The sequence below is a fragment of the Corticium candelabrum genome, chromosome 6, assembly GCF_963422355.1.
Source record: "Corticium candelabrum chromosome 6, ooCorCand1.1, whole genome shotgun sequence".
Lineage (NCBI taxonomy): Eukaryota > Metazoa > Porifera > Homoscleromorpha > Homosclerophorida > Plakinidae > Corticium > Corticium candelabrum.
Window position 1 is genome coordinate 5,630,118 of NC_085090.1, and position 17,459 is coordinate 5,647,576.

General features: G+C 45.1%; 5 protein-coding genes across 5 annotated transcripts in view; all 5 read left to right on the forward strand.

The window, feature by feature from the left end:
• LOC134181557 (SPRY domain-containing protein 3-like) overlaps positions 1-912 on the forward strand; it is a 2,099-nt gene extending 1,187 nt beyond the window's left edge. The window contains exon 2 of the mRNA XM_062648828.1: positions 153-912. Within this exon, the coding sequence (XP_062504812.1) occupies positions 153-727 (575 nt within the window). The 3' untranslated portion in view covers positions 728-912. The remainder of the gene's footprint in view (positions 1-152) is intronic.
• A 466-nt stretch (positions 913-1,378) lies between these two features.
• On the forward strand, positions 1,379-9,721 carry LOC134181086 (vacuolar protein sorting-associated protein 26B-like). Its single transcript, XM_062648293.1, has 9 exons — positions 1,379-1,446; positions 1,503-1,722; positions 1,805-1,961; positions 6,373-6,474; positions 6,739-6,801; positions 6,865-6,971; positions 7,027-7,095; positions 8,856-8,998; positions 9,557-9,721. Exons 1-9 carry the CDS (start codon positions 1,444-1,446, stop codon positions 9,638-9,640), a joined length of 948 nt encoding a protein of 315 aa, XP_062504277.1. The 5' UTR covers positions 1,379-1,443; the 3' UTR covers positions 9,641-9,721.
• Positions 9,722-9,788: 67 nt separating this feature from the next.
• Positions 9,789-11,749, forward strand: LOC134181085 (uncharacterized). The gene has a single exon (XM_062648292.1). It carries the CDS (start codon positions 9,829-9,831, stop codon positions 11,596-11,598), a length of 1,770 nt encoding a protein of 589 aa, XP_062504276.1. The 5' UTR covers positions 9,789-9,828; the 3' UTR covers positions 11,599-11,749.
• Positions 11,750-12,776: 1,027 nt separating this feature from the next.
• On the forward strand, positions 12,777-14,821 carry LOC134181083 (uncharacterized). The gene has a single exon (XM_062648289.1). The coding sequence runs from the start codon at positions 12,777-12,779 to the stop codon at positions 14,604-14,606; it is 1,830 nt and encodes a 609-aa protein (XP_062504273.1). The 3' UTR covers positions 14,607-14,821.
• Positions 14,822-15,137: 316 nt separating this feature from the next.
• On the forward strand, positions 15,138-17,379 carry LOC134180849 (uncharacterized). The gene has a single exon (XM_062648033.1). The coding sequence runs from the start codon at positions 15,138-15,140 to the stop codon at positions 17,052-17,054; it is 1,917 nt and encodes a 638-aa protein (XP_062504017.1). The 3' UTR covers positions 17,055-17,379.
• Positions 17,380-17,459: the final 80 nt, after the last annotated feature.

The window sequence follows — 17,459 nt, forward strand, 5'->3', positions numbered from 1 at the left end:
ACACAAACACACACACACACACTAGACACACACACACACACACACACACACACACACACACACACACACACACACTTCATCTTTTTGTATTCTACTTCACGTATTGGCAGTAAACATTATCTATTATACACTCACCATTGTTTATGCACAAGGTGATGATCAAGATCCAAATGCCAAATGGAGTCGTCTCTCTAAGGTCACCAAGAAAGACGGTCTCCTCTCATACATCGGTCTTGGCCAATCGGATTCCGACGGCGGCATAGCACAAAGCTGTGTTCCTCTCACTCATTGCAATCACTACTTTGAGCTCGAGATTGTGGACTCAGGAGACAAGGGATACGTTGCAATAGGCATCGCTCGCCAAGATTACCCAACATATCGACATCCAGGCTGGAACCCTGGCTCAGTAGCTTATCATGCGGACGACGGCAAGTTGTTTCATGGCGAAGGTCGTGGGCGAGAGTTTGGTCCTTCGTGTCACCAAGGCGACCGGATGGGATGTGGCGTACAGTTTCTCAAAGACGACGACGACGACGATGATTTGGATGACGGAGAGTCCGAGGAAGACGCCGGAGAAGGAAGGAAAATCGAGGTGTTCTTTACGCGGAACGGAAAGCGTGTGGGAAAGGAGATAGCGACCGTTCCTAAAGGAGGCTTCTTTCCGATTATCGGGATGCTTAGCAGGGGCGAAAAGGTACGCGCCGTTTTGACTCCTTTGTCTGGATGATTTGTACACTGAATGGTAGACGTAGATGGTTCGTGGAATTTATTAGTTTTCTTAGTGGCTGATGCGGCGTGACTGCGAATGTCTTTGGGATAGTTTGTGCTATTATTATTGTATTATATGATACCTGTACCGTAATTTGTTAGAAATATAGGGCAGGATGTGGCATCACATTGATTATGCTTGTATTTTATGTGAACAGGTTATGGGCCAAATAAATAATTTGCCTGTCGGCACAATCAGAGTTGGTCTATTTGCTGCAGCTGCTGTTTGTAGATTGTTTGAGCTGTGTGCATGAACATGTACCTACAGTGACTGCCAGTTGATATTAATTAAAGAATTAATTAATATATTTAAATAGAAAACAATTATTTGTTCAACCTGGTTTGTGTAACTACCTGTTCCATACAGACTAACCTTATGCCTTCAAACCTCTAGGCATATAGGAAGAATCCCACAGACGGTTGAGCACACAATAGGTCACGTGGTACCACGTCGGTTGACCACGTGACAAAAATATAATTTCTAGTAGGCTTGACTACCAGAAATAAAGCTACTTACTGTAATAAAATAATAAACTTGTTAATTTCCGCGCGAGAATAGCAAAAAACGAAACTAAATCGGAAATAAAACTATAGCTACGTACAATCATCCGGGCTATCAAAGATAACCTCACGTGATCACTGCAGCAGTCCTGCCTCGCTGCTTCTTCCCAAACGATGGTAAGCCGGATTCCACCCGTCACGTCGCTCTTCGTAAACCGTCTTGCTCTCCACAGAGTTTCCTCGGCTTAGGGTCCTCCGCCGAGGTGGAGGTGACCCTCGGCGACGCAGAAAAACGAAAAAAAGTGGAACTACGAAACGAGGAAGGAAAGAAAGACAAAGTCTTCCTTTACTACGACGGTGAGACCGTGTCAGGCACCGTTCACGTCCGTCCAAAGTCGAAGAACAAGCGACTGGAGCATCAGGGCATCAAAATCGAGTTCCTGGGACAGATCGGTCTCTGACAGGGCGTCGCGCGCGCTACAATGTTTAGTTACGTCGCGTCTGATTGGTTGCCCGTGTTTGTGTGTGTGTGTAGAGTTGTTCTACGATCGCGGCAATCATCACGAGTTTACGTCGCTCGTTCAGGAGCTTTGCGGTCCGGGCACCCTCGAGCGAGAAAGAGATTTCGACTTTCAGTTTCAGCACGTCGAGAAGCCGCACGAGAGCTACAATGGAGCGAACGTGAGACTAAGGTGAGAAATGTAAAGATATGTTTGTATGAGAGAGGCTGGTAATTCAGATTTTGACGTCGCGTGTTGGTGATTAATGTATTGATATCAAATTTTTTTGTCATTTTTATTAAGAGCCCAGGCGCTTATTTTATTTTGAAAAAGTCTTAATTAACCTTTATATGCTGCGAGTGCTGATAAAAACCACTTAGCACGCTAATCGGCAATAATTTATATCATGGTCACGTGACATGTGTAAATATAAGTGAGAATGCAATGTTAACTGGAAACAACTTTTGCCCCCTTCCATTCAATATGTCGTACGCACCATCTAAGTATGCACTCGTGACTGGTTGCACGTCATGTGACCATGGTATAGTTTCAGATAAACGACAGACACTTAGTGTGTTGAAGTATGTCACAATGTGTGTGGAAAGGGCAAAAACCCCATTGCTGTAGGTTTACTCTCGTAAGTTGCTTACCATTTTGCATCCCCCAGCGAAGTAACCAGTGGACAGATAGCATGAGAATGGGTTGACAATTTGACTTGTTGTACGTATCTATACACTGCAGTTGCATGTTGTGGGTCGTATTTGGACCATTGGGTGTTCTACATGGTCAGCATTTGTAACAATAGCTATTGACACTTTTTGTGATGTGATATCATACATAATGCAGAGGGGAATATAATGCCCAACACTGGACATTGTTGGGTCAAAACAAGTCCATGTTCGGCCATATATTGTGTTGTCCAGACATTGGCTACTGGAACGGTCACACCCAAATGGCATGATCGGGACACTCATAAGTCAGACTATGTGCACTATCAGAGAGTATGTTTCTTGGGGTGCATCTACTATCTTTCTATCCCCGGTAAGCCTGAACTGGGAAGTGAGTAATGAGGTAGAGGTCACACCAAGTGTGCTTATTAGAGGATGTTACACCAACTATCTTAAGTGGTTCCAGTTGATGATCTGTTGATCTCACAGAATAATTGGATAATAACCATTTCTACTTGGCTAATATGTCCTTGATATGCAAAGAGTGTTATCTTTTGGTTTCCTTTGGGAGGAAGGGCTTAAAATGTAGTAAACAGATGCCAGACCTGGTGGTTTCTAACCTCAGAGATCATCACCAAGGCCCAAAAACAGCGGAGATATTACAGATTTTCAAAGTTCACACTTATGGGGTCATAGACAGTAAGCTTTTGTGTGAAGTGGTGAGACGGGTTACTGAGACACTAGTTGCTGTAAAATACAAATTTTCACCTTGAATGCATGTAGCACAGCACCAAATATGAGGACAAGAATTGGTAGAAACATCATCCCCAAGACAGTAATCAAACATCCTGATTTGTGAATGTTTTCTTTCTTGTCATTGTCAAACTTGTTAAAGCCATAGCAGTGACTGCTGTTTCTTTGAAAATTCCAGTCCTTCTGGAAAGATCCTAAACGGTTTCTTTCAAGGAGCTGTTTGGCAAACTGTTCTGTCAGCACACTACGTAACTGCAGAAAGGTGAATACCAATTTAGTATGTCTTGGTAATAGAATGAAGGAGCGACTAGGTTGGTGTGACACCAAAACAGTTTTCCAGAAGTTACAATTTTGCACACTGTTGTGCTAAGTTTCCCTGTTAATGTTCTGCTATTGTCTCACATAATTATACGTGTAGTGCACTTTCAAGTTTGTCTTTTGAGGTTCCATATTTTTTCACTTTACTGTAACCCAATAAAAGATTGCTTTGCAGCTATGTTGTCTCAAAGTTGTTCTGGTTATTGTCATGCTTTGTATAGATGTCAAATAATAGAAATAGTGTTGTTTGCGGGCTCAAATTTGTTATAATAGGTGTGGTTTGAATGGGCGTGGCTTTGGCAAACCTGTTTGTGCAGACAAAAAAATTTCCTTATATTCCACTCTGTAATGAATGGAAGCAGGGTTTCCCGCAGAGCCGTTCAACCATCTCAAAGTCAGCTGTGGAGAATGTTAGTCGGCTGTCAAAATCCCTGCCGACCCACTTCCCTAGCAGTACAGTCTTGTCTCTACTTGTTTCTGTATTGCATTCGGTAACTGGGGCTATTGACGCATGCGCATATGCAATAGCACGAATTGACGACTCCCGCTTTGTTCCTTGAGTTGAGAAGAATAGATTTTGATGTATTCCATTCGAAGCTACATTACCCCATAGCAGAGTACACAGACAGTGAATCTGAGGAAAGCAAAAGGGAACCACAACAGCCATTGCAAGCAAGCGTAGCTACGAAGCAAAGTTCGGTATTTGATCAATAGGCACCAAATCGTGATTGGTTGAAGAAGGAAAGGAAGTCCATGGCAATGGTAAATGGTAATGTTCTGCTCGTACGTTTACTGTCAAAGTTACGGCCACATACGGGGTACTAAAAGTAGTAAAACAAAAGTCACCATCTATTGACAGTATGGCATGTTTGAAGCTGGGAGCCAAGGAGGTGTAGAAAATCACGAGAAGTCAGCTTTCCACAAGTCCAGTAATGTACCTTCCTGATCACAATGGTGGTAACCCACAGGGAATGACACATATTGCATTACACCATTACGTTATTATCTACTATGTATAAGCTCAAATTGTCTGTGTGTGTGTGTGTGTGTGTGTGTGTGTGTGTGTGTGTCAGTGTTCTCCCCAGGATCTTTGTCAGAGCGGGCGCTCTGCCTTATTCTAAGCAATTAAGCTTTTAGGTAAAGTAGATCATCCAGATGCCAAGACTTGAGGATCTCAAGTAAGCTTATTAAATTAATTAACTAAGAAAGCGGGTGGCATCTAATTGTGCAGAACACTAACACTTTTACACCCATGCATGCAGCCTTTAACTAACCATGCTTTCACAGCTGATGTTCATGTGCAAGTTGGTGTTGAACTGCCATTGGGCGTGGCATTGGGTAACGCCCACTGTATGAAGTATTCCGCTTTGCCTTCTAAGATTTCTGGGGAGCACACTGTGTGTGTGTGTGTGTGTGTGTGTGTGTGTGTGTGTGTGTGTGTGTGTGTGTGTGTGTGTGTGTTGGTGTGTTGGTGTGCTGGTGTGCTGCGATAGCTCAGTTGGTTAGAGAGCCATCTTATGGAGTGTTTACATCCGGGACCTTAAAAGGTCACAAGTTCAAGTCACAGTGATGGCGAGCTATGGCATAATTTCCTTAATTAATTAAGCAAGAAACTAACACACATTTGCTTCTGTTGACTCAGGAGTATAAATGAGTACCTGGTCATTGACTTGGGTCCTAAGCGGCCATCGGCTGTGACGTGACATCAGCCACTGGGGTCCTGGTGAGACTTCAGGTGCTCACACCACAGTTGGCTTCACAAGTCGGTGCTCCTGTGAGTGCCTGGCCCGGCTCCAGGAGTTTGCTAGCGCAGTCCCAGAGTTCCCTGAGGAGCGCACAGGGCCCAGCTTAACAGCTGGGGGCGTGATCTCTGAGAGGCAGCTCTTGACATTTAGGATTTTTTAGGTGTGTGTGTGTGTGTGTGTGTGTGTGTGTGTGTGTGTGTGTGTGTGTGTGTGTGTGTGTGTGTGTGTGTGTGTGTGTGTGTGTGTGTGTTTGCAATACGCGGCCACATCTTTGTCCGTTTGCAACCAAAATTGGCATGCACACTTGGCACACGAAGGGGAACTTATGCTTGAAAACATTAATATGCACCGGTTCCCCCTTGAGGGGTTGACCCCTTAAAAATTTTTGATAAAGCAAATGCTACATATTTTAGTTTATTCGAACACGCGCCCACACCAGTCCTGTGTAAACTGTACGTATCGTTGTCCTTTGCAAAGCTTTGAGCAATCGAATATTTCTAGCTACTGTTCTAGCGCTTTCGTATCTTTCCGAATTCTGATTGCATTTGCACCAAATCCAACCTACACGTTTTCTGCAGCAAGCACTACACGGGGAGTGTGTCGATTTCTATCGAAAAAAGCACGAAAAGCAAGATTTGATTTCATTCAGCACATCCGGAACCTCGCAACAAAGATTGCACGTGACGTGTCCAAAGACTGTGTCTTCCATCAGAACCCTACAGTATCTTGCCCACACGAATGATGGGGCATGGATCTAGTACGTAATATTATTGCATTACGTGAGATAGTAGTACAGTTGTGTGAATAGAATACTGAGTCGGCTGATAGAGATGTCTGGAGGAAACCCTGATGGAAGTACTCATTACATACGTATTTGTCATTAATTGATTGTTGTGCTTACTTGCTGCTCCTTGATTTGTTTGTGTTTGTTTCTTTATCTACGTCTGTTTTTTGTTTGTTTCTTTGTGTGTCTCTTTGTATGTCTGTCTGTTTGTTTTTGTGTGTTTATCATTTCAGTGTTTGTTGTTCTGTCTGTCTGAATGAATGCTTTTATGTCTCAATTTGTTCTCATGGCTGTTTGTCATGATTTCTATTGGCGTCAGTAATTCGTGTTTCCAGGTACTTGCTACGTGTGACGATTTCAAAAAGGCTGTCAGACATCGTCAAAGAGATGGACTTGGCAGTACATACACTAGCATCGTATCCTGACATCAACAGCAGGTATCTCGATCGATCGATACACAACCGATTGTGTGTGTGTGTGTGTGTGTGTGTGTGTGTGTGTGTTTGTCCGTGTGTGTGTGTGTCCGTGTGTGTGTGTGTCCGTGTGTGTGTGTGTGTGTGTTTATCTGTGTGTGTGTCCGTGTGTGTGTGTGTGTTTGTCCGTGTGTGTGTGTGTGTGTGTGTGTGTGTGTGTGTGTGTGTGACAGACAAATGAATACACACAAACAGACAAAATACCTAACCGACATTTCTACAATTTAGTATTAAGATGGAGGTCGGTATCGAGGACTGTCTGCATATAGAATTTGAGTACAACAAATCAAAGTATCATCACTCACCCAATACATCACAAACTCAAAATTCACAATTGTGTCCTCTTCATTGAAGGTACCACCTGAGAGACGTGATCGTCGGCAAGATCTACTTCCTGTTAGTTCGAATCAAAATCAAACACATGGAATTAGCCATTATCAAGAGAGAATCAACAGGAACAGGTGAGGCAATGAGTCGCTCTGTTAATCTCACATTTCAAGTTGCATGTTTGGTTAGGTCCCAACATGTACAATGAGAATGAGACAATAGCCAAGTATGAAATTATGGACGGAGCGCCAGTTAGAGGTATGTTGGTCTGTGTTTTGCAGTAAGTAGCAAATGCGATCCGAAAGCTACTGGTAAATAAATAAATTTGTAAACTTTTTGTATATTGCAATAACTTAAATTGCTTACTAACTTGTAGCCCAAATATCCGTGCACATTTTGTATCTCAAATATCCAAGTGGATGGACATACACTGTCTGGCTGATCGCTTTCATTGTTTGGGTTTGGCAGAAACGGCTTCCTAGGCTCAGGGTAGTGTCCTGCATGCACTAGCTGTCAACGAATTGGCTTTTACAAGTCAAGAAATCAGAAACACATAGAGAACGAAATAGGTACGTAGGCAGACCTACTTGGATGCTGATTGAGCCTCATCACTTCCACGCACATGTTTTAGACACATAAGTAAGTTTACGAACATTTGTAGTCGGAAATAGCTCACAGATTGTTTACTTCTCAGTACAGTGGGTCCCTCTCAGTGTTCTCACCAGTACCGTCGGTACCGTCAAAATGCCAGTTGGGAGAGGGAAGGGACGTTTGGAGTGGGGAAACAGCACTTATTGACGGTTGGGACAGAATTGGAAAGCCTTAGCATGCATAGTGTGGGATCACGGACCAAAAGACGGTAGTGGTCTTGATGGTTCCAAAGTTGTAGTCTCAAATTTCCAGACCAGAGAGCCATGAGATCTCACGAAGAAAGAGACGTCTGCTGTGTTTGCGGCGATATCTTGGTAGACGGCATGAAACGAGGACTCTTTCATTCTTCAAGTACAAGTACAAGTTTAGCCTGCTACAAGCATTGTGTACCGGATGAGTGCAGGAAGTCTTACTTGTAGTATAGAGTGAGATGAGAGTAGGACAAGCAAGTAGTTGCACAACGTGGCTGTCAACAGACATTTGAGAATTGTTCACTTTCAATCTACAATTTCATGGGTTCTGGTAATTTCAATTATTTTAGCTCTACGGCATGTATTGAATGTGCTTGCTCGTGTAGAACATTACTTGTCTGGTGAAATCGAAACTCAACGGTACCTCTAAGGCATTATGGACCGCAGCTGTGTGTGTGTGTGTGTGTCCGTGTGTGTGTGTGTGTGTTTGTCCGTGTGTGTGTGTGTGTGTGTGTGTGTGTAAGGTACATACGGGACAATTTACGTGTGATGCTACACACACTATTAATACATGTAAATTCCAACTCTTCTAAATCAATTGCAGAGTTTGGGAGTACACTTACGTGAGCAAATTTGTTGTGCAGTAGTAGCCAAATGTGTCCAGTTTTGCATGCTGTATGTATGACTAGTCTAGACCACCAGGTGGTAAATGCACCATAGTCACAAAGTGTAATGATGTGACATCAGAGTGTTAACGTTTCTGTGCCAGGTGCTTGTCAGGTACCCAATTGAGAGGATGTCAAATTAATGGCATTACAACCATGCAACATGTACAACATGCTTTTAAAGGTTTACATTGGGGACATCGTCAGGTCCATGGTAGGTGCCAATAGACATGAGTACTAAAGGCATAGTATTTGTCGACTTGAATGGGTTGATAAGCGATGTGCACATGACGTCCAATTTGTTGTCCCTATCATCATAAGTCAGTGAAACAGCCTTACCCAGGATGAAAAATGGATAGTAAAGATGACAGTAAAGTTGGATGGACAGACAGACGGACAGACAGACAGATGGTTTGATGAGTAAACCAACAAGTAGAGAGAGAGGCAGCTACGTTAGGACATCATACAGAGATAAAGTTGATGTATTATTTGTTTGCTTTTCTATTTACAGGCGAATCGATTCCTATTCGTCTGTTCTTGTCGGGCTATGAGTTGACTCCGACTATGCGAGATGTCAACAAGAAATTCAGTGCACGCTACTATCTTAACCTTGTGCTGGTTGACGAAGAGGAAAGACGATACTTTAAGCAACAGGCAAGATGTCTTTCAGAATGTAGACAGACAGAATTGTGCTGCTTGTTTGTCTGTTGGTTTGTCCATCTATTGTGTGTCTGTTGTCTGCCATCTGTTTGTCTTCCTGTCTGTTTGTGTACATGGTGTGACTGTTTGTTTGTTTGTGTATCCGTCTGTGTGTCTGTCCGTTCTTTTGTCCTTGTGTTGTCCTTCCGTCCTTCTGTTTGTCCTGCCGTCTGTCTCTGTCTGTCCGTTCTTCTGTTTGTGTGTCTGTCTGTATGTGTGTCTGTCCCTCCGTCTGTGTCTGTCTTTCCGTTTGTCTGTGGAGTACATATTTTCATATGATCACTTCCAGTTTAATGGCAATAAACCTAAAACATTGACTCGAAAAGGAAATAATGAGCTACACAATTGATGTCTGTCTGTCTGTCCGTCTGTCAAATCCTTGTATCTGTCTTTCTGTTTATCTGTCGTCTGCGCTGTTGCACGAATGTGTTCTCATTGTGACTGATTTGACAATTCTTACGTTCTCCTCTTTGTCAAATTTATCATCATCATTTTCACAAACCGATTCTGTAGGAGATCGTACTGTGGCGGAAGGGCGATCTGACAGCCATCCGACGCAAGCGCGACACAGTGACCGTTCCTTTGAAAAGCAGTTAGAACACTGACAGACTCAATATAGTTGGTTTCACTATATCTCGTCAATAGCTTTTGTTTGGTTATACCGTACGCATCTTATCATATACTTTGCTTACGCGTTCTGGTGGCATGATTGTCAGCTGACTCTCAACAGGAATCTAAATCGAGTAGTTCCGTTGCACGTCTGGCGGGGATCTATCGCCTCATTCATGTCTTCCGTCGAGTCGCGCGATTGCGCGACCATCTCGCAGCTCCTTCAACACAACCCGCTGCCGTTCAACGTCGAAGTCGTGACGGGCTACGTCGACGACCGCGACGACGGCAATCGATCGCGCCTGCTACATCCCGGTACTCTCTTGCGCGTCCATTTCGTTCACAGCGAGACGATGTTCGTTGGAGAGGCAGAACGAGACGACAAGCGCTTCACTCTCCTTCTTGACGACGCGTGTAAGATCGAACTCCTGCCGGAAATCCCAGAACTCGACGACCGCGTGTTTGCGACCGTCAGAGACGTGCTGGAAATGGTTCCCAGACCGAAATGGATCCGTGTGCAGGAGAGCTACGACGGAGGGAACGACCACAACACGGTACACAAGGGTGAAGAGTTCCAGGACTTGTACACGGGACGCTACAAGGGAGAGCCGTGCATGTGCGGCCGGTTGGTGAGCAGCAAGGACGGCGAGTCGGGCGAGGTGTGTTTAACCCTCGACACAACGGCTATGTTCACGACCGCGCGCAGCGTCAAGTCGTTCCTCGGTCTGGCCGAATTGGCGGCCAAGTGCGACGTCGGAGACGAGCTGACGACGCGCGTGCGAGTGCATTCCGTCAAGAGGCATCCACGGGAGGTGCCCCGGCCGCCGGTTAAGGCCCGGCTGCTGCGGCTCGTCGAGCACAAGGCGGCGGTCTGCGTCGATGACAACGGGAGGGCTTGCCTCCTTCCGTCGTCTCTCTCGAGCGTTCGATTGCGGCTCCGTACGAAGGGCGCGTCGACGCACTGCGACGACCTAGCGTCGTCACTTCATTCGCTTATCAATCTTTACAGCGTGCCGAGAATCGGTCCGCTGTCTTTGCAACCGATCTTCGGTCCGTATCCGAACGTTTCAAAGCTCAGCCTCAATGATCCTGTCTGTCTGTACGACGAAGCGGCCTTTCTTTTTCCGCCCGCACAATGCGGGCTCGTCCAAACGCAATCGGTCGCCAACACCGATGCGTATCAGACCGTCAAGGAGTGGGGTATACGACGCGAGATGACGGCCCGAATGTACGGATTGAGAGATCGAGTGAAGAAGACGGCGCACCGACTCGAGTTGGATCTTCTTCAGCAGCAGCACAGTCTGCGGCAAGAGATCTCCGATATGCGCTTCTTCGCTTGGAAAGAGAGTCTGGGAGAGCAGGAGAGCGTACACTTTTATCACGACGTCGCCAGTAAAGTCGACGCTCGGGAAGATCAGTGGTTCCCACACGACGACGTCATTTCTGAGGACGATTTGTACTACGCCGTAGAGTCGACACAAGATCTAGTTACAGATGTCGTCTACGAACAACCGGATTTGCGGAAGTCTGTACGAGTCAAGATCGAACGTCAAGACAGTGAGATGAAAGAGAAGGTGCAGCAAATGAGAAAAGAGAACGACCTCCTGGCGGAGATGATACAAAACAAGAAGGACGACATTGCAGGCTTAGAGGCAGCGATTGTTCGCTGCGCTGATCTTTACCAACCAAGTTCGCATGTTCCTGTCGACGTCAGACTCTTGGAGTCGATGAATTCGGGTCACGTGACGTCCCTTCTCAACAACATCGGGCTGCATGTCTACGCGAAGATGTTCAGTAATGAAAACGTAGAAGGATATCTCTTGTCCGGGTGCGATGCCGAGTACTTGAAGGATCTGGGAGTGCGACCGGCGCACGCACAGAAACTATTGGCCGTTTTGAAAGGGAAGGGTCCCCCCGGAAGGTCATTCGCAGAGCTGATACATTGAACATGCTCCTAATAATATGTCTAAATGTTTGGTAGTCTTGGTGTACGGATTTTACAGACTACCTAGGAATATTGTAAGTTGAATGTACAGAGTGTGCCAATGGGCAACTGACAGTGGTATCTTAACTTAATTCTATATAATTAAAAGTGATGAGTAGACGGACGTACAGTACAGTACATGCGCTGTTGGCCAATGTCCCGGATTGCAATGTTATAAGGTGCGTTTTCAGCTAATGAAAAGAAACGGTGAAACAATCAAGTCTGCGGACAGTCGATTGGTTGCGTATACTGTCAACGAATGACAAGAGCGATGTATCTACGTACGGACAGACGGACAGACAAATGGGCTGACAGACGGTCATACAGACAGACAGATGGTAAAAAAAAAGACAGACAGACAAATGGACTGGCAGACGGTGATACAGACGGGCAGCTACGTATAACAAATTGAGACATCACATCACATCTGTACGTGTACACTCACCTTATCTTGACATTTCCGAACGACTGCAGTCCCATTGCTTTCGTTCTCTCACCTTCGCTGCTCTCAATTCTTACAGCCTGAGCAACAACACTCCGAAGACACCAGCGCAAATCATATGCACCGCATTCGTTCTGCTTGTACCGCATGACAATGTCAGACACCAATATCATGTGACTGCTTGCCGGTATGCTGTCAAACACTTCCAAACGACAAGCTGCTAACCACAGCAAACGTGAACACGTTAGCCGACATTGATAAGAGATGAATTCGAGCCGCAAACCCTGCTGCAAACATGTACAATGACAGACAGTTGCCGGTCGAATAATCTTGAAGGGGCGGCATTGTGGCCCCAAGATGCAACAATTGGTTTTAATATTATTTCTAAATAATTTATAAAAATACGGTAAATTTTAATATGCCTAAATTAGTAACAAAGGACTGGTGTAGAATACAAAGTAGCCAAACAAACATAAATTAGGCCCTCACCCTCAAACCTAATACTCTGCTACAGTACAAACTAGCTAGATGACTTCAGTCGGCTCCTCAAAAAATTTCTGTTGGTCTGGATCTCTTATCATAAAGGCTTTAACATTTTTGTCCACACAATTCTTTTATTTTTTCCGTGCTGCAACTAGTTGGTCGCGTGATCTGTCCCTCCTTTGTTATATTAGTTAGCCACTCCTCTCTTCCGTGATATGATGGAAGGACGGACGTCCACCATCAATGAGCTCTTTACACAAGCTCTCACACTGCCCATCGACCTGCGTGTGATCAAAGGCCACCGAGAATGCAATCCGTGGCAATGTCTAGACACGGACACCACCATTCGCCTCCACTTTTTCCGAGACGAACCGGTCGTCACAGGAAGACTGGAAGGCGGAAACCAGCAGTTGACAATACCACTCCACTCCGACGAGCTTTTCGAGCCTCTCCCGGCGACGCCCGAGTTGGACGACATGCAGTATGAAACAGCCGACCAACTGCTTGCCGCGCAACCGATGCCATCAGCCGTGCGAGTAACACAGAGCTGGGACGGAGGCGACGAAGAGAGCACAATACAGGTGAACGACGAGATAGAAGACATGCAACTGATCGACGACGACGTTCTGGGACGCTGCATGGTAGCAAAGAGAGTCATGGAAGTGGACGAGGGAAGCCATGTGAGAGAACGGGTCTGCGTTGGGTTGAACACGGCTGGCGTGTTCACAACCAAAGCTAACCCTCTCAGGCGTTACACTTCCGTCGATTTAGTACGGCTGAAGTCTCTACCGAGTCGTATGCGCGTCCATGTCAACAGGAGGGGCCGCTCCGGGGTCCCTGCACTCCCGGTGAAAATCGAGTGTATGGGTATTGGCACGCGGCGTACAGCAGTGTGTAACGACCTGCACAGTGGTCGCCTCTTTGTTCTGTCGGACAGTCTGCAGGACGTGCAATTACAACGGATTCCGCGTGTATCTACTTCCAAAGACTGGGCGCAACCCCTCTATCTTTCAATGGACTGTAGATGTGTGCCCCTAGTTGGACCGGAAGCGTTTGATCACGTGTTCAAGTCTCAAGCTCCTTCACCCAGGAAGCGTACTAAGCAAAAGCCAGGCATCTTGACAGTACTGCTGTCGAGTCCCACATCCTGTATGGTCTCCAATGCTACTGATCTGCCAGACTACAGGACGTTTACAAGAGCTGGGACAGAGACTGATGCAGATTCTGTTGTCACCAATATGGTGCGCATTAACTCAGCACCAGGAGAAAATGTCATAACAAGAAATCATATGTTGTATCATGAAGCAAACGTGATTGAACATATGAAGAATGTGCTAAAGGTCAAATACGAAACTTCCGGTGATGATTTTGATGATGATTACTCATCTGACCTAGAAGTCTCCGATGACTATGAAGTGCCCAGCAAGATGATGGACCACTATGAGTGTATCGAAAAGCCTAAAGTCCCAACAGCTAAGAAGCCACACTACACACTGTTAAACCCAATCAACCGTGAGACAGATGTTGTGTATGCGGAAGCAGATGCGCTGTATGAAAAACCAGACAAACCGGAAAAACCTGTACCACCATCGAAACCCTCAAAACTGGAAACCACGTCACACGTACAGCTCCTCGAAGAAGAAATATCAGAATGGAAAAGAAAAGTGACCTCCATGAAAGAAGAGAATGAAAAGCTTGTGAATCAGATCAGTGAAACCGGGGGCAGAATTGATCTTATAAGAGTGCAAATACATACTTTGGATTCTTGTCATCAACAAACGGTCAATGAAACAAACCCAGAAGTTTTCAGCGAACTGCTGAAGTCACTAAGCAACATTCAAGTAATCCAGTTATTGGAAAAGTTGAGGCTAGGCCAGTACGTCGACAAGTTTCTTGAAGCAGCCGTCGAGGGATACGAATTGGAAGCATGTGATCGAACGTATCTCGAAGATGTGGGCATGAAACCGTCCCACGCTGTGAAGTTACTGACAATATTGAAGGGAAGATTGCCACCAGGATGGCAGTGGGAGAATTTGCTCCAGTGAAACTACATCAAATTATTAAGATAGTGTAAGAACTATAGTGGCTAGGGCTGAACCTTTTGAAATAGTGCTTTGTACCGCAAGCCATTGTAGCAAATTTATACAAAACAGCATAGTGGGAACGCCCACACAAATTCCATGTTTGTGTTGATCAAACGCACAACTGTCTATCACACTTGTACAAGCCCACGAAAGGTAGATCATACAAAAAAAGTTGATGTCAATCACATTTAATTGTTTCACCGCGTAGGCCTGAGGAGAAGGCTAGACGTTCACCTGCATGTGCAATTGTGTCACACTTCAACTTCCAAAGACTGTATGGCAGCTTTCTTGTCTAACAATTTACGTTGACCTGCATTCCCTAGTGGCAAACGAGTGGACACTCATTTCTAAATTGTCCTATTTCTAGTTTATTCGGTTGGATAATTCTTGGATTTCTTTGATCTTGCGCAATGGTCGCGTGAGATCATTCCCTGTCGTTCAATAGCCACGTGCACTGTACTATAGCTCACGTGCTATGAAAAACAAATGATGATGGATGAAGAAACGGTGTCCATTAGTAAACTGTCTACAAAAGAGCTCTCACTCCCCGTCTACTTGGATGTTGTCAAAGGCTATCACCACAAATCCAAAGAGTGGCGATCTTTAGAGACAGCGAGCACCATTTGCCTTCACTATTTCAAAGACGAGACGGTCCTCACTGCAAGCGTAGAAAGCGGAAACCAGCAGCTGACAATCCCACTGTACTGTGATGAACTCTTCGAGCCCCTGCCATCCATACCCGAGTTGGATGACGCAGAATTTGAAACAGCGGAGCACCTACTGGCAGCTCAAACGATGCCTTCAATAGTTAGAGTAACACAGAGCTGGAGCGGAGGCGAGGACGAGAATACAATCGAAGAAAACGACGAGCTAGAAGACATTGAGATGATCGATGATGATAATCTAGGATCCTGTTTAGTTGCGAATAGAGTCATTGCAGTGGAAGACAGTGTTATGAAGGAGCGCGTCTGCATTGCGTTCAGCGCAGTGGGCAAATTTACGACCAAGGCTAACCCTCTCAAGCGTTACACAGCCGTTGACTTGATACAATTGCAGTCCTTACCGCGACGTATGCGCGTCCACAGGAACAATACAGCTGAGGTCGGTCCGGTACCAGTTAAGATCAACTCATTGCAGGTCAGGACTCAGCGGACGGCAGTGTGTAGCGACTTGCACAGTGGCCGTCTCTTTCTTCTGCCTGAAAGTCTCCAGGAAATCCAACTTCATGTGCGACGCTCGGCATATAGATCAACTGGTCACGACTTGTCACAGCATCTGTATGGGTGGATGGAGAGTGGATGTCTGCAACAAGTTGGACCAGAACCCTTCCACCACGTGTTTAACAAGCCTGAGGCATCTTCGAATTCTTCGTCTAAGAAGCAACAGACAGGCGGCCTGGCGATACTGATGCCCACTGCTACGTCCTGTACAGTCTCTGATACTAGAGATCTGCGGAAGTATAAGACGGTTGAAATTGCTGGGACAAAGAGTGGGACAGAGTCTCTTCTCACCACTGTAGAACTCGTTAGCTCTACAGCAGAGGAAAATATCTTAGCAAGACATTCTAAATTGCGCCGGGAAACTAACCAGATTCAAACTCTGATCAATGCAGAAAAAGAGAACTGTTATACTGACACTGACGGTAATGATTATGAAACTGTGATCAATGCACAAAAAGAGGACTGTTATACTGACACTGACGGTAATGATTATGAAACTGTGATCAATGCACAAAAAGAGGACTGTTATACTGACGGAGACAGTAATGATTATGCAACTGTCCTAGTGGTCTCAAAAAACCATCAAGTGTCCAAGGGGAACCTGGAGCAGTCTAAAGACTCAGCAGCTGTGACACCACGCTACATGCCACTGAACCAACTCACAATTGAAATAGACTCTCCGTATGCTAAACCAAACCATCTGCATACAGATCAATTCAAACGATGCGTGCTATCATCACAACCTCTGCTCCAGAACCCTACATCACAGCTACAGCAAAAAGAAATACCAGAATTGGAAAGAAAAGTTGCCTCCATGAAAAAAGAGAATGAAATGCTTTTGCATCAGATCAGCCAAACTGTGGATAAAGTTGATCTAGTGACAAACCAAATACGAACTCTGGATTTACATAAAAAACCAGTTAATGAAATGGCCCCTAAAGCTTTCAGTCAACAGCTACGGTCACTAACCAACATCCAAGTAATCCAGTTATTGAGAAACCTGCGACTAGGCCAATATACAGACAAGGTTCTCGACGCAGCAGTTGACGGACGTCAATTGGAAGCATGTGACCGAACATATCTAGAAGCTGTGGGTATGGAACCAGCACATGCAATGAAATTGCTGACAATAGTCAAAGGAAGATTGCCGCCAGGAATGCAATGGGAAAATTTGCTACAGCAGAAATAGATCAAATGCTTACAGCTGTAATAGATAGTTTTCCACAGAAGGATACATTCATAATACAAGCTCAGGGTTTAGTCCAGCAACACGAAACAATTTTTGTCTCCTCGGTATGATTGTAAGAAACTCTAATTTGTGCAAAAGCTGAGACTTTGAACCACTGGTTTGCTAGAGTTGTGTACGAGTTACTGAACTATTACAACAAATAACAACAAAACAAGAACAAGTGAGAAAGCTCACAACATACCAATTTTCATGTCGGTCTAACCGACAGACACAGAGTGTCCATAAACCCTATATCCACCTACAATTTGTATATATTCCACACAACATCTAACTCTAGACACGATGACACAATACAACGTGCCATTGAATCTTAGTTTCTTATCCCCTATTTATATCAACTTTTTC